This window comes from Papilio xuthus, unplaced genomic scaffold (assembly GCF_000836235.2).
Source record: "Papilio xuthus unplaced genomic scaffold, Pxut_1.1 DF824655.1, whole genome shotgun sequence".
Classification (NCBI taxonomy): domain Eukaryota; kingdom Metazoa; phylum Arthropoda; class Insecta; order Lepidoptera; family Papilionidae; genus Papilio; species Papilio xuthus.
In genome coordinates, this window is record NW_013533994.1 from 5,412,773 (window position 1) to 5,439,460 (window position 26,688).

At 34.5% G+C, this 26,688-nt stretch overlaps 2 protein-coding genes across 3 annotated transcripts in view; both read left to right on the top strand.

Moving 5' to 3' along the window:
- Positions 1-26,167, top strand: part of Nlg3 (Neuroligin 3) — a 37,077-nt gene extending 10,910 nt beyond the window's left edge. The window contains exons 2-12 of one of the 2 annotated variants that reach the window (XM_013325601.1): positions 8,617-9,176; positions 14,060-14,215; positions 18,283-18,480; positions 20,885-21,001; positions 21,441-21,566; positions 22,379-22,517; positions 22,851-23,063; positions 23,499-23,637; positions 24,268-24,419; positions 24,524-24,682; positions 24,758-26,167. In XM_013325601.1, the coding sequence (XP_013181055.1) occupies positions 8,726-9,176; positions 14,060-14,215; positions 18,283-18,480; positions 20,885-21,001; positions 21,441-21,566; positions 22,379-22,517; positions 22,851-23,063; positions 23,499-23,637; positions 24,268-24,419; positions 24,524-24,682; positions 24,758-25,619 (2,712 nt within the window). In that variant the 5' untranslated portion in view covers positions 8,617-8,725 and the 3' untranslated portion in view covers positions 25,620-26,167. The remainder of the gene's footprint in view (positions 1-8,616; positions 9,177-14,059; positions 14,216-18,282; positions 18,481-20,884; positions 21,002-21,440; positions 21,567-22,378; positions 22,518-22,850; positions 23,064-23,498; positions 23,638-24,267; positions 24,420-24,523; positions 24,683-24,757) is intronic. The other variant, XM_013325602.1, reaches the window with a different exon arrangement.
- LOC106127467 (uncharacterized) lies at positions 578-2,370 on the top strand. The gene is made up of 2 exons (XM_013325546.1): positions 578-1,258; positions 2,365-2,370. The coding sequence occupies exons 1-2, from the start codon at positions 578-580 to the stop codon at positions 2,368-2,370; spliced, it is 687 nt and encodes a 228-aa protein (XP_013181000.1).
- Positions 26,168-26,688: the final 521 nt, after the last annotated feature.

Genomic DNA, 26,688 nt, shown 5'->3' on the forward strand with positions numbered 1-26,688 from the left:
GAAAGAGGATATGCGTAAGAAGGGGGTAGACTCGGATATGACGGCTGATAGAGATGTATGGAGGAGTAGTACATGCTGTGCCGACCCTCGATAGGGATAAGGGCAGGTTGATGATGATGATGATGAATTTTTGCGATCCATTATAACGTGTTTGGTTACTTAAGACTATCACATTACGCTGAATGGATCAGGCTTTGGGCAGTTTTTATACATTTAAATTTAGATTTGGATCAAAGGCATGAAAATGTAGTAAATTTTATACGCGTGATATAAAAGGGGCATCACCTATGGAGGTATTGAAAGACTCCAATTTGCCACGATTCGTATCACGCGTCGCTTTTGTGGTCGCCACGCTGTGATTTCATTCATGAAATCCAATATCTTTGCCGGTAGGCGGTATCACAAAAGTTGGATCCTTTATGGTAGGAATATTTTACGCTTTCTATTCTGTAGTTAACACGTACTGACTTTATCGTAGGTTACTTTATAAAGATTTTTTTATTTATAAAGTCTGCAGAAATTTTCAATGTCAGATTTTTTTAAACAAATACACTAAAATTATCATCTTCCAGTATCAATGCAAGAATCAGTTATAGAAAGATATCTGTCGGGTGGTCGGACTAGTCGAGATCTAGTAAAGTTAGAAAGTGAGGCTATGGTAGATCATACAAATCGGACACTCGAGGCAGTCTCCTCTTGGGGCCAGGCTAATCTTGTGCGATTCAACGCCACCAAAACACAAACGTGTCTATTCACCGCCAAAAGGAGCGAGTTCACCTTAGCTCCTACTTTCCAGAATGTTTCCCTGGAATTCAACGACTGTCTGCAGTTATTGGGCGTCCAAATCTCGTCGAATCTTAACTTTGGACAGTTCATCGAGTCTAAGGCGATGGTAGCTGCTAGGAAGCTTGGAATCCTTTCCAAGGTACGGCGGTACTTCACACCTGGACAGCTATTGACTTTGTACAAAGCACAGATCCGACCGTGTATGGAGTACTTCTGTCACATCTGGGCAGGCGCTGCCAAGTACCAACTCGCGGCTCTAGACTCGGTGGAGAAACGAGTCAAAAAGTTAATTGGTGACCAAGACCTAAATTTAGTCAGTCTTGAACACAGACGTAAAGTAGCACGTCTCTCGGTGTTCTACAGGCTTCATTTTGGAGAGTGTGCGCAGGAATTACACGAGTTAATTCCCCCATCACCATTTTACCACCGGACGTTCAGGCATACGGCGGGAATCCATCCTTTTGTGGTAGAGGTACCGCGCGTTCGAACGAAGCGATTCGAAGCATCGTTCCTTGTGCGTACCGCAAAGGATTGGAACAAGTTGCCAGCCTCTGTTTTTCCGTCCAAATATGATGTTGGGACCTTCAAAAGTAGAGTGAATAGGCACTTACTAAGCTAGCGCGTACCATCTTTCGACCAAATCTCCACTTCACCAGGTGGGATCGTGGTCAAGCGCCAGCTTATAAAACGTAAAAAAAAAAGTTTCTCGCTACCAATGTCATCTAGTAGCAGCTCTAAGCTTTGATTTCCGTATAATAATTTGGCCTTAATCGATTTATAAAATTAATAAAACCAAACTCCTTTATTTTATAAAAGTGTGTTAAGTTATTAGGTAAAACAGAAAAATACATTTTCGAGTATATTAAAATATCAACGAAATTTTTGGTCGGAACATAAAATATGTTGCAGGAAATTAACTCGACATTCAGGAACGAACACATGTTTCCTCAACATCCACGTACTCAATCCGCGACAGGATTATTTTGACATGAATATTATTTCATTCGGTTTCCAGTACTACGTATTTAACAATCAGTTATTTAATTTTCTTAATAAATTATTCAATAATATATTAAGCTTTTTAATTTTTTATGACTAGCTGTCGCCCGCGAATCCGTCTGCGCGGAACTAAAAACAAACTTAATTATTAACCTCTGTGTTCTTCCCGACTATGTTCTACATCTCTGCCAAATTTCAGGAGATACCTTCAAACAAACATCCATCTATCCAAACATTCGCATTTATAAAATTAGTAGGATTTCTTTGTAGGCTGGAAACATAAATAGAATAGATTTAACAATTAATATGCAATGAAAAATATTAGTTTTGCCTTTAAATATAGAACCATAGATTGACATCTTGATAAGCGGCGAGTTAATCACATTTTCGCAAAATGTTAGGCGAAATTCAGTTTATTATTTTAGTCGTGACATAAAATCATGTTAGACGCAAAATGTTTACCTCCAACAACCGTATTCAAATTATAACGCAAAAGCTATTATAAACAAGAGATTATAGAAGGAAAACTTTACGCAGCCGTAAACTTTTATGATAACAACTTCTTTAAACATGTTGTAGTTCTAACAAGGAATTTAACATTTCCTTTTAGTTTAAAGTTAGTAAAAACATTTTTCTGTGTTCACAATCTGAGAAATAAATCTTAAGATATCTATATATGCTAGTACAGTCAGCTGCATAAATTTGTATACAATTAAAAAACTTTAGAAACTTGTGTGGGTCTTCGGTTTTAAAAATATGTTTGCACTAATTCGCCAATAACATGTTTACATAGTAGAAATAATGCAAACGAAGGCGAGCATACACATTTTTGAAATCTTCGTAAAATTTTTCATTTTTATGAAGCTGACTGTACAATCTTCTGCCGTTTACCGTTTAATTGTGATTGTGAAAGTGCTTTGTACAAAGACAGTGTACACTACAGTCGAAAACGCATGGCTAATGTTATTTAGGTTAATTAAAACATTTGAAAAGCTCAAATTCAATTAGTATGTACGCAAACTTTTGTTACGTCACACGCAGCCTGCCGGGTTCGCGTCCGCTCTGACCTGGATCTGTCGCACAATAACACCGTTTCCCCTTTAATAGTTTTTAATTAACGTGAAGTCGGACGCACTGAGTTTTTTTTTTCAGTTTTAACATGTACAATTAATTGTCAAAACGACGATGTGAAGTTAACGCTAGCGCATTGAAAACGCTTTATGATTTTTAGAGTGCGAATGAAAATGGATATGGTAAGCATTATTTAAATGTTTTAAAACTTGATGAAACTACTTTATACTTATTAAAAATGTACTTGTATGAAAGTGTGTATTGCATACATCTGATTATGGCCAATTAATTCCCTTCTACTTTTACATTACAAGACGTTTATTATAGTCATTCTAAAGAATAAGTGATAAAACACAATGTTTTTTTTTCTTTTTTTTAAGAGGACTAATTTTGGCCTCCGGGACGCACACTCATCAGACGAAACGCGGAATTGCTTCCACTTCACGTCTGTCTTCTGTGTGGTCGTGGTATTTCACCGGGCGAGCTGGGCCGATTCGTGCAAAGATGTTAAAGCGGGCTCTACCACTGTTAAACAATGTAATAAAACTTTAGTATTATTTGTAAACAGCAAATCTATATTATTAAGAGCAAAGCTTTTTTCTGCACGTGTGTTCTTTGCAATTGTTAATCTTACAATTCCATTTTCCAAATAAGTTGTATCTCGCACGAACAAAAAAAATACTATTCAATAAAATAGTCTCATGATATTGTATAAGTGTAGACTTACTGTCAGTTTGTTTGGAGTTGAATGGAATCTTACAACATTTGGTACGAATTTATATTAAAGTTTAATGTTGTATGCAACATTACGAGTGCAGTTTTCACGGCATTGCGGCAGCCGGTTACATCACGTGTCCATACAAGTTCAGACACATTAGGTGATAGCGACACTTTGTACTAAACGTTCACTTATAGCTTGGGAATTCTCACAAATGCACGTATTCCTTAAACTGAAATATTGTTTTAGACATCTTTATTACTCATTAATTAAAGTTGTTTAATGAGTTCATATTCAAAATGAATAACAGTTTTTGTTAACAGTTATTTCTTTAATGATAGCACGAATAATAAACTATTGTCGACGTAATTTTGGAGAGCCACCTACGCAGGTCATCATATCATTCAAAGTCTTTGTTAATTTGTCTCTTCACGTTATTACGAATGTGTCAGAGGTAAGGAGTAAATTTAGTTACTTTAAATTTCATTAAAACTAAATTTATTAAAAATTAGTGTAAAATAATTGTATTAAAAAATAACTTACGTTTATGTTTAACTGCGGCAATGAGTGGTTAAGTGTAATTAAGTGGATTCTATGCTAAGGGTCTTCCTGGTCAATTTTAACTTTGAATATGGTTATATGAGATGAAGAATGATGAATGTTTTCGTTAGTGAAATATTAATTATTAAATTTAAATATGAAATCTGTTCTATTTGGATTACACACTCATCCTAGGTCTATGTCGCTATCATTATAGGTCGCAGTGGAGGCCGCAATTTCCTGATGGCTAGGTCGCGTCACAACTCACTTTCCGCCGCAGACAAAGCTCGCTGCTTTAATTTAAACGTTATCTTTGCCACCAGAGACTCGCTCAACATAACATTAATCAAATATTTGAATGAAACTCTTTTACAGTTTCATTAAACGCAAGAAACTTGTGGATATTTCCCTGGTGAGACAAGGAATTTTCTACACAGTTTTTTCACGTGCTTTTTACAACAATGTACGTGCTTGTTACTCTCTTCGAATGAACATGAGAAAAAGAAAACAAAAAAGAAATGTTAGCAACATTATCAAACATATATTTTACCATGTTTTTTATTTATAAAACAACTTTCTTATATCATATTCAAAAAATCTTAGGCTAACGTAGAAAATAATAATTTGGTTTCTTATAGCAAGAAAAACAAACTGTTTAAACATCTAGTGCAAACCACTGCAAGCTTAAAACTATGCATAGGAAATAGTTTGTACTAGTAGTAGAAATATAACTCAAATTTTTCTATTGACATTTTGCATCAGGAAAATAAACCAACAATTACATTTACGTCACACGAGTAGGTATACCTTTAGTTTTATTTCTTAAATTGGTTTCCTATTACTTTCATTCATCAAACTTTTTGAGGTACGCGCTTTATGGCTTATAGAAATTGGCCTTTTTATGACTTCTTAAAGAAAAGTGGCTTTGAATCAATGCACAGATTTTATAGCACTGACGTATTCTGGAAAGTAACAAGATTATTTCCTCCATTTCGACAATATCAAAAAGGTATTACTTAAACACTTTTAATTGAACAATTAAACTCTTAGCCAAGAGTAGTGAATTTCAACAACTTTAATTAACCTATAATATTTTAAATCAGTAATTCCAAAAGTGGACTATTGCAAGATGGCCACCCAGAAGGGAAGTAAGGAGGGAAGTTAAATCCATAAAGGACGCATAGGAAATGGAAATACTCTCTTTCCTCCTTTTCTCCAGTGTTTTACACATTTTATAAAAAGAAAATATTAAAAATTTTATTACTAACGGAAATATTTTGCAATGAATAAGCTATCGCCTAACCACAGTCCCACCTGGTATTAAGTCATAATGTGGCCATTAAAAGAGATCTACTGTTAAATCTATAGAGCAAAAGTAGTTCATGTCTCAGGTATGTTTTAGAAATGACAATAAACCTAAAAGTTTTCAGCTACTTGTGAAATGTTAAAATAGATGTGCGACCCCATTTCAAGTTCTTGAATAGAAAAGCGTTCCTTAGGTTCGACGATAAGCGTAAATATCTATACGATAGAGAAAATTTATAGCTAGTGCTTGTAGAAATTTCAATATTTAACGGCTTTATTATTCATATTGATTTAATTCTTCAGTCGTTATTTGTTGATTAAATTATTAAATAAGTATGTATAAATTTACATTATTTAATTAATTTATACTTTGTAAATCAAGAGTTAGTAGAGTGAGTAGTGTGTTGGCTCGCAGTGGATTGCAGAGGTTTGGCCACAACAAATGAATGTCTGTGATCTCTGCTCACCCATTTTGGTTACAGACGTTAGTTTTGTGTGTGATCAAAAGTGATCAAGAGTGCTCATTTGCACATTTCCATCGTTTAAATGCAATTGTAACATTGTTTTCGAGGTAATAAAACCATACGATGAATAGACGAAACAATAAATTTCGGTACCAAAGTAGAACAGATTAATTCTGTAATAAATATTTGTGGAGCTCAGTATGAGCTCGCTGCACTGTAAACGAACTTGCATTAAATAGCATGGATGCGGTATTTCAATTTGTCTCCGTACTGTGTTCGCTGTGAATTAATGCTAGGACGACAACTACTGGCTTCATTACCCTACGGCGCCGTGAATACTGACTTGTGACGTCACGACTTCATTGAATACGAGCTGTGAGCCTGCAATTTCCCGCCCAGACATGCCCGCGAGACTTATTCAAATTCAAACGTTATTGAATGCAGATGAAGGAATTAATATTATCCATCGTTATTTTTCGTATGGTTTCATGATAAAAAGTTATCCAAAAGTTTTAATACCAAATTATCTCTGAAGTAAAATCTGCAAACAATAAGATATTAAAATAAAATTACTGATATCGTACTTAATATTATAAATGCAAATGTTTGGATGGATGGATGTATGTTAGAAGGTATCTCTAACGACTGCAAGGATCTCGCTGAAAATTGGCACGGATGTAGAACATAGTCTGGAACTACTACTATATTTTTTTTCATCTCGGCCGGAAGGAGTCGCGGGCGACAGCTAGTATATAAAGTTAAAAAATAACATTTTAAAAATTCCTTCAGAATTTTTATTAAAATACAGATGAAAACAATTCGGTAAATAGAAATAAAAATTCACAAATGCTCGCTGCACCACACAAGTCCACGAAACCAATAAAGCGATAATTTAAAATGTCACGTATTTCAGTGAATCGCAATATGCAAAGTGCTGATAGCACAACGCAAGCGATGTCGCAGGCTAATGCAATGTATATTTGCGTATCGCCGGCCGGTAAACCGAACACGAAATGGTAATTTGCCGCCATACCTCATAAAGCTCTTTGATTATCCTCTTTAATGAAGTTTGAAACTGTTTGATATTCGAGATTGTTGAATGACGGCGTCGTTTCACTGAATTGTGACTGGATTATCTTGAACCGAGAGGTATTTTGCTATCAAATGTTTTGTTGCTTAATTATTAACTTTTCCTTACACGAACTTAACTCTGCAGTAGTTTTAATAATTTGCAGGAGTACGATTTTCAAATGATAATAATTTTCTGACGTCAGAGGTATGTCATAAAGATGTTAATTAGTATTTTTCGCATGACTAGCAGTCGCCCGCGACTCCGTCCACGCGGGATTAAAAAAAGGTTCCTTAAGTGTTTTCGGCAACCATTCGAATTTATCTCACCTTTTAAACCTTCCCTAGAGCTCCACGAACATTTCAAGACTAAGATAAGATAAATCCGTTCTGCCGTTCTCGAGTTTTAGCGAGACTAACGAACAGCAATTGATTTTGTATAATACATATAAGATAACATAATCAATAAGGAATTAATTTTATATTGAAAAAGAATTTCTCTGAAAATGTTACTTTGAGATTATTAACAGGTTTTCTCGCTTTAACCCACTTTTCACTTCGCCTTATCTACACTCAGGTGACAGGTGTCGAGCTTTTCGCGTAATGGTGAAACCTACTTTAGAAATAGTTATTTGTACATGTTCACGATTTAAAATTTGTAAGGGAACAAATACAGTGAGAAAAAAACCAAATCAATTAAAGAAGTACAAAAACGTACAGTCATCCCTTTCATTATCATTGAGAAAGACAGAGAAAACAATACGTTTTTAAATATGTGTTTCAGTAAAGAAAACTTACGGATACATCGTACACTTACATTCAGTTATGAAGATTATATTTCTTTAAGAATAGGTATCTTTTTAGTCAATTCAAGTAATACTCCCCTTATACTATCACTTGATTAAAAATATATTTTACTTTTATCTTTTTTCCCAACCTTTTAACATGTTCTATCCGATAAAAAATATATGTAATAACTCGACAATATTGCGAAGTGACAAATAAAACGTAAGTCTCATAAGATTGTACGGCATTTAGTAAATCGTCACGTAAAGTGATCTTGCGTTGGACGTCTACAAACAATAATTCCTTCAGTGTGATTTTACTTTACGACAAGTCTCGCACGTATCCTGCGTTTATCTCGGACGAAATTTATGACCACAATAACTCTACTTCTCGATAGGAAAAACTCACTTGCTTACTTCTTTGTAGATTTGAAATTTTGCTTCATTTGACCACTTTTTGATAAGATAAGATTTGTGGGTGTTACACTGTCGTTTGATTTTGAATAACTACCATCGAATATCATGAAGTTCGAAATTTTAAAACAGATTTAGGATAATTTGGATATAATTATATTCTGAAGAAATAATTTCCTTTAATAAAGTAATTTGAAATGAATTATTGAAGTTAACCTTAAATCTTATGCGATGCGAATGTGAATCTTTGAATGTATGGATGGATGGATATTTGTTAGAAGGTATCTTCAGAACGGTTGCATGTATCTTGCTGAAGCATAGATGTGCTTAAGATTTTTTTTTAATTTCGCGCGGTCAGAGTCGTGCGCAAAATCTAGTAAAATAAAAAAATTACGTGCTATTATCGTATCTTGATCAAAGCTATTTAATTAAAATATTATGGTGTTAATTATTTCATTTGTTTCAGAAAAATCAGTAAATGCCGCGAAGAAGACATACTACACGGCGAAATGGTCGACTTATAGCAGCGGGCAGACGCGAGAGATACGTGCGAGGGTGGCGGCGGAAACGGAAAAATGTTAATACTAGTGATAGTCCATTTTGTCACGCTACCTGTGATCACGTGGAGACCAGTCAAAGGGGATACGGGAATAGAAGATAAGACTCAACCATTAATCAGTTCTAGGGTCGTCAGGACTAAATACGGTGATATTAGAGGGTTCATAATGACACCGGAATCAAGGTTTCTTGAACCAGTCGAAGTATTCCGAGGTGTGCCTTACGCATCTCCTCCAGTAGGTTCATTAAGATTTATGCCTCCAGTGTCAGGAGCACAATGGTCAGGAGTGAAAATCGCAGAAGAATTCAGTCCGGTCTGTCCACAAGTGCTGCCAGATATAAGAAATGAAACAGCAGTCTTGAAACGGATATCAAGAGGGCGATTAGAATATTTAAAAAGGATATTACCATTTTTAACGAATCAATCGGAAGATTGTCTCTACCTCAACATTTATGCTCCCGCCCAAGGTAATTATAATTTGATGTTATATTTTCTATACACACTTTTAGACATTTTTAGTTAGAATCCTTTGGGGCGAATGACGCGGTTTTGTTACCAAGTAAACTGTCAGATTGATTATTGAGGGTACAAAAGCGTTGATATTTTAATAAGGCTAGTGTTGCGCCGATACATCAACACAGTATCGGATTTTCTTCCTAACAATATGTAAATATAAAATGTACATTTGGCTGATTCCCTCGTTTACAGTAAAGGTTGTAATTTTGTACTTTTAAAGTGAAATTTTATTCATATAAAATAGGGCTGTACAAATTGACAACAATTTATATCCTCAGACTGAAATGTTAGCTAGTGTCTGTAGGATTATACAAAGCCTGAGTTAAAATTTCGAAAGGACCGAGCGTTCATCTGGCGTAATTTTCAAAAGAGCTTTATCCTTGGAAAGAAAAATCACTTTTATTTCCCTGTAACGAAATTCGGACCGAGGGTTCAAGGATTTAAATAGAACCCCCCACCCTTAACGGAATTAAAAATAAAGTGGATGAATTTTGTCATATATATCACAGACGAGGCTAATTGGACAGTCTTTGTAACAAATGATAATAACTACATAAAGATCCCAATGGGTGATTATGGTAATTAGGAAAACGCTGTAGTTTTTCCTGATTTTTTTTTCTACACAAAAATATATCCCTTTTTTGCTAACATACATAAGATCTATTTAGAATCTAACTGTGTTATTGTACGATTGATGCATAACTTTGGATGGATGTATGGATCTTAGTCTCACAACTCCAAAATAGCTGAAAGGATCTAGATGAAATTTAGAACAGAAAAAGTTTACTGGAATAGCGCATAGGCTACTAAATATTTTTTATTAAGTTCTACACTGACGAAGTTACGGGCGACTAGCTAATTTTCTCATAAACGCCTTTTAATACAGTATCGCCTTGTAAGGCAAATTTTCAAGTACACGTACCGCTGAGTGGATCTCTAGAGATTTGTAGAGTTGATGTACCGTTGAATGGCATAGCTCTGCAGATACTTTTATGATATTGTAACGCGGAATATTGTAAAATATCGGGTTATAGAAAAGCAACCTCGTAGATTGTTTGCTACGTTATTGCTACAGTATTGCTACATTCGTAATAACGAAACAGTTTAAATAGTATTTAAAATTAAACGCTTGATTTAAATCGTGTTACTGAATTTTAGTGCTAAAATTTCTTGAATTTATTTTAGATTATAAAATATTAAAGTATAGGATTCATCACCGTGTGTATTATCTTTTAATCTATTTTATATCTGTATCCTTAAAAAAGGTGTTATATCTAAGATTATGCACATGATTGTATGAATTTCAACTTTAAATACTGATAGTAAAGTGACTAATGTAATTACAACACAGTTTTGCGACACACTTTTACAGAGTAGTGAACCGACACATGTGACCTGATTTGTCGGCAGGTATAGAACTCTAGGCTGTATTCGTGTCGGTGAGTAATATGAGCAACGATACATTTTCGTCGTTGAAATAGTCATAAAAGTGAATACGCCCCTGTCTCAAAAAGGCGAAAAGAAACTATGCACCGTGGTACGGATATTACGTTGAAATCCACCGAATAGGTTTTTGTACGTCTGCATGGTTTTGTCGACTTGAGCTTTTGTCGCGAACACACGTCAGAATTTCACGATTGGTGCAAGTGTTATTCGTTTTAATTTCACGAAAAAGGATTCTAATACAATATTTTTATGTTGCAAAATTCACGAGTAATAACTAATTAATAAGAAAGAAACACTATTCATGATTTCATAATAATTGTTTATAATCCAAGAATCATTATTTAAAGAAAGTCCGCGTATTTCTAACACTTGTACCATACACTAATTCGCTGTCATCTTTCGGCGTAATTTTGGAAGACCCCTTATATCAAAAAGTAGGATTTTTTGATAACCCTCACGAGGAGTGCAATTAGCAGTTTTAACTAGAGTGCCTTGTTGGGAGAGAGACTGTAAGCTTTCATAAACCGCACGCTGGAGCGGTCACGTGTTTCTACATACTCAGCGTAAGATTTGAAACTTCTTTCTTCATAGTTGGAAAATTTTAATTTCGACTATATTAAATAAGGCAATTTTTATCGAGTCCGTGTTAAAATTATAACAGAAAAAATTTGAATCATTATTATTATTGCGAAATAATAGGATCTGAATTGATTACTTACATTTAGCTTAAAAAAAACTATTAGAAATATGAAAGGACATTCGTTAAACGATGTACTAAAAATCGGAAATAAATTATTCAATATCAAATGATAAATTCAAAATATAAAATCTAATATGTAAAAATCGTGTGAATTATTTAAATATTAAATCGAGTGTGATACATATTTTTATAGTTGCTTGATACTGAAAGGAAAACCACAATAGCAATCGGGTCGACCTTTACCTCGATATTCCCTCGCTATCGGATATAAATATCAAGGTGTGGTATCGTGTACAATAGTTAACAATGTGCAGACAGCTTTATTACTATTTCAATTATTAATAACGATTTATAGCTCTAAAGAACATTGTAAGTCATCCTACATAACGGCCTAATCTTAATATAATAACAATAGGTTTCCACTGCCGTAAAAACTGCAAAAAAAGATAACTTAATAAACAAAAAAATTACATTATTTTCATTATTTTTTTGTTCTAAAAAATATAAGTAATGTAACTAAAGCTTAAATATAAGCTAATATCCATTATCTCTTATGATTTTATCGATATTTTTGATGACTCAAAATAATTTATACTAACATAGAAACAAATTTCTTGTTTTCAATGCAAAGTTTTATTTCGAAGTAACGAAAATGGACGGAGTGTATTCAACAAAACCCAGATTTATCCTTTTCTTTAGATCCATCACGCCGGCGATAAGGCTTGCAGACTTTGCCAATTCGCGCTGATACGGGCTCGTGGGGGTTCGGGGGGGTTCGTGGGGTTCCTTTTTTGTTCTCATTGCGCAAAGAAATCTGAATAGGCGAGTGGAACGTGTAAGTTTTCACGAAAAGCTATACTTTCAGAGCTGAAACACATTCCAACTGTACTTTATTTAAATTTAGAATACAAACAAAAAGTTTTATAGTTTCGTAAACCACAATTTATTAAGGCAATATATTGTTACTTTCAGAGTTAGTAAATACGTGCGTCCCTTAGTCTAGAATTAGTATTTAAATCTGTAATTCGGTACTTATTTTAGTAATCATTAAGCTACTCTTGAGTACAGCATTTGGTGTCTAGTTTGATTAAAATAAACAATCATACTAATAATATAAATAATGGATGTATGATTGTTAGAAGGCATGGATGTAGAACATAATCTGGAATAACACACAGGCTACTTATAAACGTATGCGCGGCAGGAGTCGCGGGCGACAGCTAGTAAATTATATCATACTGTTAGTTATTTAGATGTTCTGTCAATGTTTATTTTGGTATTAACATTTCTAACAATGAATAAAAACGGAATACGGATAATGGAACGAAAATTTTTGTTTAAATGTACAAAAACCCGATGCAACTTATTTAAGTATATTACTTCTCTATTGTGATATTGAAACAATAGTTTTGGATTATTGTAGAGTTTATTATTTGTACTATTTCTATTTTTATTATAAATATTTTATGTTCTTTGATAATTAAATTAATATAGTTAAATTACATTCAGAAATGTATTACATCTGTGTAAATTTACACAACCCTATTAAAATGTAGGTCACACGACAGTATGTCCCGTCCAGTTAAATTCCCATATGACGCAAGAGGCTTTTATCTAAGGCTTTACATTATTACACAATATAAAGGTGTCAGCTTGTTTGATATATATGTAACGATTGACTTAATGAGAATCAATCGTGGGTTCTCAATCCTAAAAAAAACTGTAATTAACAAGCGGTCGCCATCGACTCTGTCTGCACGGAATTAAAAAAAAAACTATTATTAGCCTATGTGTTCTTCCAGACTATGTTCTACATGAATTTCAAATTTCATCGATATCCGTTTAGCCGTTCTGGAGATACCTTCTAACAAATATTCTTTATCCATCTAAACATTCGCATTTATAATATTAGTAAGTTATACCTGTTTTTTAACAAAAAGAATAAAAGAAATCTAGTCGTTTTCAATGAATTTAATTAAAGATTAGTCAATTTATTTCAGTTGACAATTTTCTAACTCTACCATTCATTCAAATAATGATTAATATCTTTGTAGTTGTTAAATATATCATATTTATTTAACATTTAATATAAAGTAACAAATATTTCATTCATTGTCCTCCTCCTCCTCCTTTCTGGTCCCGCGATTGAATTTACCAATCAAATTATATTTCCCTTGATATGCAAAACTTTATAATTTGAAATTCAAAACGAAATTAATATTTTCTTTGTATCGAACAAAGAAAATACCGAGGTACCATTCAGTTTAAGTGATTGTTTCAAATATAATTTCTCACGCGTTTTAACGAAGTTATATAACGAATTTATACGAATACGTAATGAATCCAAACTTTTTAAAGTATTAGGTTTAAAAACTATGTAGTTTTTAAATTAAAAAAAGTCTTCGAGGTCCACCTAAACGGTCATCGTAAACAGAAGAAACTGTCAAAAGTCTACCAGAGTATAGTCTGCTAATCAATTGGTGGAGGATCTCACCAACACCTATAAATAATAAATAATTAATGCTTTATTATAAAATAATTTCCACAACTGTGTGGGAGCGTTGGCTCTTGTACTATGACAAACAAACCTGCACCTATAATTGTCGATCTTTGTAGCATCTATGAAATTGTAAATCGCTATTTTTTTATGTCACTGTATATTGTAATGTATCAAATGTATGTGTACAGCAGGCGTGCGGGACGCTGCAGCGCGCTACCCCGTACTGGTGTTTGTACACGGAGAGAGCTACGAGTGGAGCTCAGGCAACGCGTACGACGGCGCAGTGTTGGCCGCGCACGCCGGCCTACTCGTCGTCACCATCAACTACAGGCTTGGTCTTCTCGGTAATTATATATTCTACATATAATAAGATTTCACTGATAAAACATCTGTGTACAATGTATTGTCATCTGTATTTGAAAGAAAAAGAGATGAAAATATGTTCAAACTTTCGTAAGACATTATAATAACTCGCTCACTGTCCGACGGGCCGTGTCCGCGAAATAATACCAGTACCACTCATCCTGATGAAGGGCTCCCGATGGGCTCGAAACTAGTCGGTACCGAATCGAATATAAGTGAGTGTTTAGCCGTTTTTATATCAGTTTATTAGATGAAAATATATTTTGTTTTTAATTTTGGTACAAAGCATCCGTGTATTCCTTTATATAACCTGCACCAAAATCTTCTCTAAACTTACACACACACAATATCTCACAATTCCTTTTAAAATCTCATAATTAATCATCAATATTATCATCCATTATGTAATTTTTATAAAAGCCTTTCAACGAAGTATAATATAAATTAACGTAACACCAAAGTGACGTAATAGTAAATATTTTTCAAGCAAACAGAAGGGCATAAAAATCAATCAGTAACAATTTGTTTAGCAAACATTAAAACTATGATCACTGTATCGCATGTTATACTTCAATAAAACCACAACTCTTTACTATGACTCAGCTTTATTAGATCAATCGCGTTCCGACGCGTCCCACTAAAATATGTTTGCAAATGTAACCAGCTTTATCGAACGAGCATTTTACGATGTATTTATGTATTTAATCGCGTTTTATGTGACAAAACGTATTTTATGTTCGTCATATTAAATGTAATCTCATACTCGACGTGTCTAACATAATTTTAAATGTGAATGGTAAGAGCTATTGACCTCAAAATCTTACTAAATGCGAATGTATGGATGTATAGATGATTAATGTTTATAAGAAGGCATCTCGAATATTGCTGAAATATGGTATAGATGTAGAACATAGTCTGTATGAACACATAAGCTTCTGATTAAGTTTTTTTTTAATTCTGCGCGGCCGGAGTTGTGTGCGTTAGCTAGTGTACTATGGGTCGCTAGTAAACGAAATAAAGACCACTTTCTTGTGAAGAAGGTACTGATATAAATATTTATGTTATTTATAATAATCTCTATTAATATAAACGGCATCGCCGTAAACTTGTTAACCTCAAGATGTCGAGTTTACAAAAGTAACCCTCTTTTGTCATGTTTACAAGAATGTTATTATTATTTTATGACAGCTTTGCCCTGTAGGAAGTAGCCCATCTCTGGAATGCTTTTGATGACGTCGCAACTAAGTGTGCGCCGGAAATGCTGTGACGTTGCGTAATTTTGTGAAAATTATTTACAGTATGGCGGAAGAACTTGAAGAATTCTATAACATAGCTGCGCTTTTGAAATGTTTAGCTAAATTTTACGACCGTATTATAAGTAACTTTAAAGAACAAGGATGGGTGTTACATTGTTAAACTTACGTTAAGTTTGCCCACGTTTTTGGATAATATTATTAAATTAACTAGCCTATGTATTTCATCATTTATATAATTCAAAAGTTGGTTATTTTAAAAAATCTCTCTATACTTTTTAGTTGACAAAAGTAAAGGAATGCCGTAGTTACCATAAATGGACTGTGCTGTAAATTCATATATGTACGCTGATGAGATATATTTGTGAAAGTTATGTGCCGACCCTCTGTAGGGAAAAGGGACAGGGAAATGATATAAACATACCTATTACTAAAATGTCGAGAGTAAAATAATTGTTATTTCAGCGTTGCTTTCGTCATATAAAGGAAGGGGGGGAATTAAATTAATTTGTTAACAAATCCGCTCCAAATGAATCATTTAAGAGCTCTGTTGGGGCGCGGGAGTGCGAGCCTCGTTACTGGCCTGTTATCTTTCTATTGTTATGTAAATTTGTTTAACCAGTCTATTCATCTTGTTTCCTTTGACAAAAATTCCTTTGGATTTTTCCCTATTAAATGTTAACTTTCTTTGTGATGCTACTTATTTTATTACATCTTAATTAATTTTCCAATATTCCTTTCATTGCATTGCATTCGGAATCGGCTACTGTCTATTCTCATATTCCGCGCAGACGGACTCGCGGGCGACAGCTAGTTATTAATAGTATTCGCTTCACCACTTAGATTAATGAAAACCTATTAAAGTAAATTTTTCCTTTAATATATCAATAATAATATGATAAATGTACTGATTGTTTTCCAAAAATATGAATTTCTAAGTAGCAATATCGGTATTATTTTTCGGTTCTATTTGAACCACTATCGTTGATTACTAAAATATCGCCTATTGTTTTTCATTCGAGAACTGGGTCAGCGCTCTTCAAATGCAGTATCTTCGCTTTTATTTGTGCATTGAATTTCTATTTAAAATTAAACATTTCGAGATACCATTTTCATATTGGAATAATGCGAACATTTTGTAAACTAAAATATACACTAGCCGTCACCCGTGACTCCGTCAACGCGGAATTAAAAACAAAACATAATTGAAAACAAAGCCTATGTGTTCTAGACTATGTTCAATATGTATGCCAAATATCATCGATATCCATCGATCCATCTAAACATTCGCATTTAGATACGGAACTGTCTACGTATTTATGTGTTAAATTATTTAAAAAAGTAATAACATAAGCCTTTGCTGCAATAACTTGTATGTAAGCCGCATTTGATCATAATAACAAAGCCGTGAATAAAACACTCGTATTCTTTACTGAGTTCAATTTTGCTTGCCCACATTTATCATCATCCAGCAACCTATTTCTTTTTATAGCCACTCTTATCTTTGAATGGCCCAAAGTCGTTAAAACAAAGTAATAAACTCCGTATTACATTTTTGTATCCTAACATACAATATCTTCTTAATTAAGAAAATGTTTTGCTAGAAAATATCTAGGAATAAGGCATTGATTTATGTTAAAAATATATTTTAAACAAATAGAATAATTAAATAAAAAATCAGATGTAACGTTATGGAAATAAAAACGCTGTTTGTTTGAAGAACAAAAACTTCCTTTTCTTTTGAGGTGTTGCCTAATGAATACAGTTTGCGAGATCTGAATCACAAATAAGCTGTTAAAAGATATTCTACGTATAACTACGAAAACTACAGCTGAGTATAAAGCTACCTTTAACTTTTATTCCCTAAAGTTTTTCGTAAATAAAAAGTTTGTAATTAAACAAAATTTCGTAAAAATAACCATAAAGCAACGCGAGAAGATTCACAGTGAGATTGTAATAACGATATTTAATTTATTCGGCTTAAAACCGTGTTAAAATTTACTTTCATTCAAAAACAAATCTGGAAATCTGTAACCAAATAATATAGAGGAATAAATGATATTGTCCAAAAAGTATTGTTTACTATTGGAGTGTAAACAATCTACCGTTATACCTAACAAAATATCCATATACATTTCCCAAAGCCACTCCGGGATTAGTTTCATAAACATAACATGTTTATGAAACTAAGCCCAGGAAATATGCAAATATACGCCGCCATTTCGGTTCGATAAACTACCGCAAACGGGCCACAATAACTCTCTTTCGCTCGATTACATTTGCGTTACAAAAGAAATGAAATATTGTGTTGCAGGTTACTTCTAAATGGATGTTAGTTTATTACTAATATGAATTCTATTATGGTAAATAATAAACCCAGCCGAAAGTACTCAAATCATAAATCAACAAACACTTGTTCTTCTAATGAATTTTAAGGAATTGATATCGTGAAAATGATTGGCAGCAATTTTACCTCATCGAATTCAAAAGCCCTCCAAAATATCAGATAGTCGCTAAAAACAAAGATTTCTCGTGAATTTTTTTTGAATTAAAGGAACAAAGTTCATTTGTTACCATTGGTTTCTAAGATAGAAATCTCTGAAAAAAACATATTGGGGATGTATTTTAAACGAGCATTTTGGCCTCAGAAGCCCACGGTTAGGGTATTAAGGGTAATTTTTTAAGCGTTTACCCATTAACTGAACTTAGACTCAAATTTTCGGTAATCGTATTTCTTACCATCAACACATTATTAGTATGTTAACTTATTTTTAATTCTTATCCTGTATTACCAGGTTTCCTGAATCCCCGTTCCGACGAGTTTCCAAGATCGCCAGCTAACTACGGTCTAATGGACCAGATCGCGGCGCTGCACTGGATAAAGGAGAACGTGGGTGTGTTCGGTGGAGACCCCACTAATGTGACCCTCATGGGACACGGCACTGGTGCAGCGTGTGTGCACTTCTTGCTTACGTCACTAGCCGTTCCAGAAGGTTAGTACAATGTTTATAAGGTATTGTAGTTGTTGAATAAACAAATATAGATTTCTATTTGAGGTTTTAAAGCTTTGTAGACCTAAAAGCTGTTAATTGTAACTTAAAAGTGTAGCGAGCTTTACTTAACAATAATATTTTTTAATAAACTCGGTACATTTTAATCATGACTAGATTGCGCATTTAATACAACTTCTCCACTCACTTAAGACTTAAAATTCACAGTAATTCCGTTAACCATTACACCCCTACCGTCTATTTAACATTGAAACTTATCCGGTGACGGTGCGTACTCAGCGGTACCTTTATTTGGTTATAGAATTCGAAGTAGCCTTTCATAGTGCTTCTCTACAAACTATCCTATGTAAACAAGATCCTACCGGCACTCTACTTGTAGACTTTATTCACTGACTCAAATGCTTACTTAGTTCAAATAATTCGGTTACACATACAACTAAAATCAGTATCGGCAGTTTATCATTTTAGTACATGTTTTCTTATACAAGTGCTGATCTTTCTAATGTTATAAATGTGTATGTTTAAATGGATGTACGTTAGAAGGTATCAAATTTTGCATAGACGAAAGATTGTAAGAACACATGGGCTACTAAGTTTTTTTTTTTAATACCGCATAGACGGTGTCGCTGGCGACAGCTTATTAGCATAAAATTAGAATAGTTTAAAGGAATATAAAAATTTAATTAATGTTATTTCGAATGTATAAACATGGTGACATAATATTTAATTTAAATAAAATATTATAATAGTTTGAAATAAATAAAATTTTTCAACGAAAGCTTGGCTAGTTATTTTATTATTCTTACTTTAATGACCAAAGAGCTTAGTACAAAGTTGGAAAGATTCCAACGAACTGTTAAATCTGAAAAATGATTACAAAGAGATGACTTCAAAAGATCTTGGACTCACATTTTTAAATTAACAGATAATGATGTGATTAGATGATTAAGTTACTTGGTTATTTTATACATATTCATATACGACTTAATTTTCATCAAGTTGTAACTTTTTCCGTCTTTGTAACACGAGAAATAAAATAAGTAAAATGTAACAATTATTTTATTTACCACTGTATTATTTATTTATGTACAAACACTGCTAACAAATAACATATTATATTTCCACAGAAAAGTAATAAAATTCTTTACGATACATAAAACGTGAAATCTTCATCGTGATCCGTGACCCAGTGTCGGCGGAATCTTTTATTCAGTCGCTTGGAGACGCAATGCATCTCACATTTTACACTTAGGAAGTATATCATTCACTTACACTAACGTAGCATTAGTTGTAGAAAAAGAATGGTGAAAATGTCATTATGACAATTTAAAATACGTAAAGGGGGGCTAATATGATAATTCTTGAGAACGCTTTAGTAACGTTATCGAAAAAATATGTATCGAAATTTGTGCAGCGCTCCTACCGGGCATAAAGTGCACTACTATTTTTTTGATAACGTTACGAATACATTCTTGCGGCAGTCATTCAAATATTCTTGATAGTTCCTCAGAAATATTGAAGTTTGTTCATATGGCTCGGAATATCGTAGGAGTCTGCGGCACAGATTATCCCAGGTCTAGCTACGGCGAGTGTGTATAGGAATGCGGGTGGAGAACAAATTAAATATTTGAGAACATATAACTAATACTAAAGTAGAATAGATGAATATAGATCACACATTTAAAAAAAATATACGGTTAAAAGTTAGTAGCGACTATTTTCTGTGAACATACAGAGAAAGGTCATTTTAAAAGTTTAATAAAGTACATCCACAAAGCTATACATATATTTGAGAGTATTGGAGTTAACGTTGATTTATGATTCAAACAAAACTGTATGAATGCGTTTCTCGCTCCAATTCCACTCCCCATTTGAATATTTCGTGAATAAATAATGCGTATTGTTTGTACGATAGCTTATTCGAACAGTTCAATAATAAATTATAACAATTCTTTTAGACATTGTGACACTTATGTACTAAATAAAATTTTGTTTACACTCGTATATTTAACTAGCTGTCGCACATAACTCGGTCCGCGCGGAATTAAAAAAAAAACTTAATAAGTAGCGTATGTGTTCTTCCAGACTATGTTCTATATGTATGCTAAGTTCCGGAGATGCCTTCAAACAAACATTTATCCATCTAAACATTCTCAATTAAAATATTAGTAAGATTAACTACTGTGATATCATTTGGAAACATACGATAACCGTCCACTGGTCAGATTCAAGGTCACAAGTCCGAACACAATCATAAAAAGAACTTATTTTTAAATAGTTATTTGAGGGAGAATTTTTCTCTTTATTGTCTACGCTTTGGTTGCATTTAACGTTTTAAATTATCACTCAGTTTTCCAGAAACCATTAATTATAAAATTGTTCCCAGGTCTGCTGTTTCACAGAGCTATTCTTATGTCAGGATCAGGACTGAGTCCCTGGTCTCTGGTCGCCGATCCTCACAAATACGCTACAATAGTCGCGAGACACGCCAATTGTTCTCCCGGTAAGGTGCAAGGATATCCAGATTATGACATAATTACGTCGTGGTTAAACATAAACTGTGTATACATCGATTTATTCCTAGGACAAAAATGATGCATACATATAAGAGAGAAGATTTATTCGTTCTTTTCTATTATTACAAATGATGTCAGAAGATATTTAGAGTAATTGTAGTCACGGTCAAAAATATTATGGAGGTAGAATTATCAAAAATAATCATCATCAACCTGCCCTTATCCCTATCGAGGGTCGGCACAGTATGTACTACTTCTCCTCCATACATCTCTATCAGCCGTCATTCCAATTATCAAAAATAATGAAATGCTAAAATCACGTCAAAAGAAATCCACAAACCTGACAACGTATAATGAAAATGTTTTTATTTATGTGCAACGTTTTTTTTTTAGAAACCTGAATAATTCACATTTAGTTTCGTTTAGATCTGACGCCGCCCGCTCTGCTGCGGTGTTTACGTGAGCGTCCGCTCGAGGCGCTGCTGTCCGCTCCTGTGCGCGCACCTGACTTCTCATATGCGTTCGGGCCCAGCGTTGATGGGGTTGTCATTGGTAAGAAATGAGTCAACCAAGCTAAACATTTTATGTCAAAATTAATATTTAAATTTTTTTTATTTTAACGGCATAATCTTCATAACACATAAAGCAGTAAATGTTTTGAACTCCATAATTGCATGATAAAATTTAAAATCGTTTATTTTAGTTAAGGTAAACGATTTAAAACAAATTTATTCTATAACGTTAATAATTTTGCGGAGAATGAAAGTTGAGAAAGTTGGTGGAATCTATTAAAATGTGAGGAGGAAGTTGAAATCAACAATGATTTTAGTATTCTTGTAATGTGGCGGATTTCCAATACGAACTTTTTCATAACTCGAGTGTTGACAAACGGAGCGCGTTCTCGATGTTATTAAATTTTCTTACAAACTTTTCTCATTTTATTTGCTTGAGCTTCCACGTTTTCATCTCGCCTTCTTGTCTCATAACATTTTTCTTCCTGCAAACTTTCTTTCTGGAATCCTTAAACAAATTGTGTTCTTTTGTCAACGTATTAATTTTATACAAAACATTCTTATGAAGACCTATACATACTTAGGATATTTATTCCAAAGAAATTACAAAGTTTTTTTATAAATTATAAGTATATTTAAGCCGGTCGGTTACAAAATATATTCTTATTCAAATTGGAAAAGAAAAATAATTCATAAAACATAAATTGTTGTCGATAAAGTACGCTTGTTAATATGACATTTTATAGTGAGTTTTCTCTTTAATAATTAAAAATATTTCTATCCCTCTCATAACCTTAAAAAAGACAGGGATAACAATATCATAAGTTTGTAGAATGATGTTGTATTTGTCAGACACAGGAGATCTTCTGATGAATCCAGAGAACACATACGAATGGGGTGGGCAGAGTGGGCACGGCGGCGGCCAGCAGACTGCAGTCAACATCATAAACGCCGTGCTGATGCGCAAGAGTGCGGTCGCTCAACTCACCAAGTCAGTAAGATATTCACTTTATTGTTATATACAAAAGCAAAACCCCAATAGTCTAATGGTTAAGAATAATGACATTCTATCACGTGATTGAACGTTCAAATTCCACCAATCCATAGAATATCCCTAATAATTTGGTATTGTTAAGACAAAAATATATTTTATCTTCGAACCAGAATAGAGTACTGTTCACAACAGAAATCGACATAAAACAATTTAGTTATGAAATATAAAAAATACGTAGGAGTAAAGCCTTCATCTGCACCCAGCTGCAGAACGCTCAGTGCGACGTTGAGAGCCGCCAAGATATATGTTAAGTATAATAATTGTATACAGGTACGACTTGATGCTGGGAGTGACGAAAGCAGAAGCATACTTCGCGTTCAGCGGCGAGGACGTGCAGTACGGCATCGAGGCGGACAGGCGCTCCAAGATACTCAAGTCGTTCGTCAGGAACACCTACTCATATCATCTCTCCGAAATTCTAGCTACTATTATAAACGAATACACAGATTGGGAGAAACCGGTGCAACATCCCATCAATATCAGGTACAAATTAACTACGATTAAAAATAATATCCATAGATTCCTTATTATATAAAAGGAACTTTATTCAGCTATCACATGAGACAAATTAGAAAAATTATTTGTTATCTTTGTTGAGCATAAATTGGTTTTGAATTCTTAACAGCTACTACATTTATTGCAAATGAGCAAACGACCATCTGAATTCGTCGAAATGTAGAAGCGACCACAGTCCATAGACGTAGGAGAGGCACAGAAAGAAGATATTTCCCCATCCTTTGCTTACCCTCTTCTATCAAATCGAATAGGAAAGGGTATTAGGCCTCCGGCATGCTCAATCAAATCATTAACTACTGCTCCACCTAACAATTATTGTGGGGTAAAATTAGGCTACATTCAAGGCACTGTTTTTGAAAATGTGTAAGTATGCAGTAAGTAGATACATGTGTGTGTACTCAGAGACGAGACTCTGGAGGCGCTGAGCGACGCGCAGGTGGTCGCGCCCATAGTGCTGACTGCCGACACGCACTCCGCGCTGCGACGCAACTCCTACCTCTATGTCTTCGACTACCAGACCAAGTATGGAGATTATCCACAGGTACCTACCTACATAAGATAACTAAACAGTACTATTCATTCTGCCATTGGATTTGGGTTCTTATATTTTGTAGAGTTATATTAACTCGTTCTTTCAGAGTAAAATATTTCTTAGTAACAAAATGTTCTCGTTTAATACTTACAAACAACGAGATCTGGTATTAAGATAATTGTATAATTTTTGTCCTAGATATTATGTATAACTGCTCGTAAAGAATTTATAATAACTTATCACGTCATATTCAAAGACTTTACTGCCGGAGAACTTTTATGTCTTGAAAATAAAGTCTGTTTAAGATCTGCCAGGATTGTAAACTTAAAACTGCTGTTATTAAAGACTTTGAGCTCTCGAATTACCTCGTTTGCGGAGACGGATGTTCCACTAACAAGATAGTGAACCAATTAATGGTCAGGCACCTACCGGGCGGCTTTAATTTACAAACGGAACCTCGTTAGAAAATATAATAGTGTAGACTCTTAAAAAATTGACAAGACAGTTTTAAATTCCTTAGTAAATTTTTACGACTTTCACAGTTAATATGAGATTAGGTATGAGGTTTTTTATTCAATATGTTAACTCTTAGACATATGAAATGAAATGCCGAGTATGATAATAACGTTATTTGAGTAGCGTCAAGGCTGCATACACGGCGAGGAGTTGCCGTACATATTCGGCGCGCCGCTGGTCGGCGGACTCGCTCACTTCCCACGTAACTACACCAAGGCTGAGCTAGCACTCTCTGAATCTGTCATGCTCTATTGGGGAAATTTTGCTAAGACTGGGTGAGTATTTGTGTACATAAATCAGACAAAATGACGTACCATTACAATCTAAAAATACACCGAAGCGATAGATTTTACTATTTTAATGTCGATATTTTTTCTAGCAATCCAAATGAAGCTCAAGAAAGTGATCCAATAAGAGCAGGTCGACAAGAACGAGTAAGAATGAAGAACATGGAGTGGACGGCATACGAAGCTGTTCATAAGAAATATTTAAACATAGATATAAAATCTAAATTAAAGAATCATTACAGGGCACACAGGTAAATGTAAAACAAACACTATTGAACATATAAGGAAAGGGAATAAATAATTAACGCAACTATGTTTGTCCTCAGGCTATCGTTCTGGTTGAACCTCGTGCCCGACTTGCATCGTCCCGGGGGAGAAGACGTTCCTCCCTCTCATCATCAGCTCGAGCACGAAGATACGTCCTTACAGCCCACTATAAAAACATTCACACCGCCCTTCAAGAAGATCACTGATTTGATTCTATCGGAGACCGGGGTTGCCACAAAAGTACCGATGCTGGCGGTACTTAATGTTACCTCTCCATTGAACTTCAACGTCGGTGGAGCAAACCCTCCTACACAAAGTCCGGAGGTGCACAAATCGGACGCGACCACTTCTCCGCCACCGGAAGACGGGTTCGCGGCCTATTCTACCGCTTTGAGTGTTACCATCGCAATCGGCTGCTCCTTACTTATTTTGAACGTATTAATATTCGCCGGCGTGTACTATCAGCGAGACAAGACGCGAATGAACGGCCAAGACGGCAACATGAACGGCTCTCATCTGAAGAAGCGCGTCGAAAACGGTCAGATGCCCAACAATATTTGCGGCGACCTCGAAGGGACGTTGACCTATCAGACGAGCCTCAAGAACGATCCGGCGACGATCCTCGGTCATCATCACACGCACTCCCATCATCAACTGCCGCCGCCGGAGTTCGCCGATTTGCCGAGCAACAACGTGGCGAGCATGCCGAGCATGCCGAGCATGGCGACGCTGCCGCGAGCGCCGCCGCCGCCCAAACTGGGGAAGAGCAATATAAACACCCTAGCAGGCGGTCAGCTGCAGGAGAACCAGCCGCTGCTGTCCGCGCACCACATTCAGATGATCAACACGAGCACGTTGACGAAGAAGAACACGCAGCTGAACGCGAAGTCGAACGTGACGATGGAGGAGCTGCGCGTGTGACGTCAGCGCGCCTGACTGCAACGCGCCGGCAGTTGCAGTGACGTGGCTCACCACGACGAGATCGTGTGACTTCAGCCGGACCTTCTCGAGAACCTCGCGGACTATATCTAACCGTTCCACTTCTCGGCTATAGAAGGTTAAAAACACTGTGTTGTGATCTCAAACGTTTGTGACCTTTTAATATAAGTAGTGAAATCAAATATGATAACATTTTATAGTGTACTAGTACGAGTACTGAAGACTTTAACAAAGATATAAGAAGAAACACTACGTAGTGAAGTGTCGTGTGAAAACATTTTGTGACTTATATAACCATATCTAAACGATTCGATAGGAGTGTCGGTGTCTTAAATCGGACGTTAATATTTATCATTGTGTAAATGTTTGTAAATAACATTAATAGTAAAGGTTAAAATTAAAATGTACATAGTGGTGTGAACAGTTCAGCCGCATATCCCTCCTACTCACACTAATTGTATGTCGACTTAGAAATTAGTATTTAATTGTCACGTAATCATATTCTCTCTATTTCCTATAAAATTATACTTTAAAACTAAACATATAGCACGATTTTTAACTAATTATCTTAATAGTTTAACTTCAAATGTTATGCAAATATAAGAATATATTCAATTGATTTATTTTATGTATTTTCTAGTAAATAGAGAGAATTATTTTACTGAAAAAATGGATGAATATAGCAGAATGAATTTAATAAAAAAAACACCAAACTTTTTCTTTATAGTATTATGAATGCATAAAGCAATAACTATTTTTTGTTATAATTGTTTTTTAATATTTCATTATTATTTCGTGAAATTCGAACGTTCAGTTCCACTGTGATTATTTTTAATACAATTTTTAATTAAAAACCGTTTAATGTCTTCAATTGCAGCAATTGAAATAGCAATAAATTTACAAGTAACTTTCATACCCTTAATTTAAAAAAACAAAAATTGATTTAAAGCATTTTGGAAGTCTCAAAAATTTAATCATCACATCCCCACCGAGGGGCTCGGAGCCTACCTTAAGTTTTGTTTTTATATCATAAGGCGGCAAACGAGCGAGC

Excerpts from the sequence above, each read along its gene's own strand:
- LOC106127467 (XM_013325546.1), top strand. The coding sequence starts at position 578 with ATGCAAGAATCAGTTATAGAAAGATATCTGTCGGGTGGTCGGACTAGT.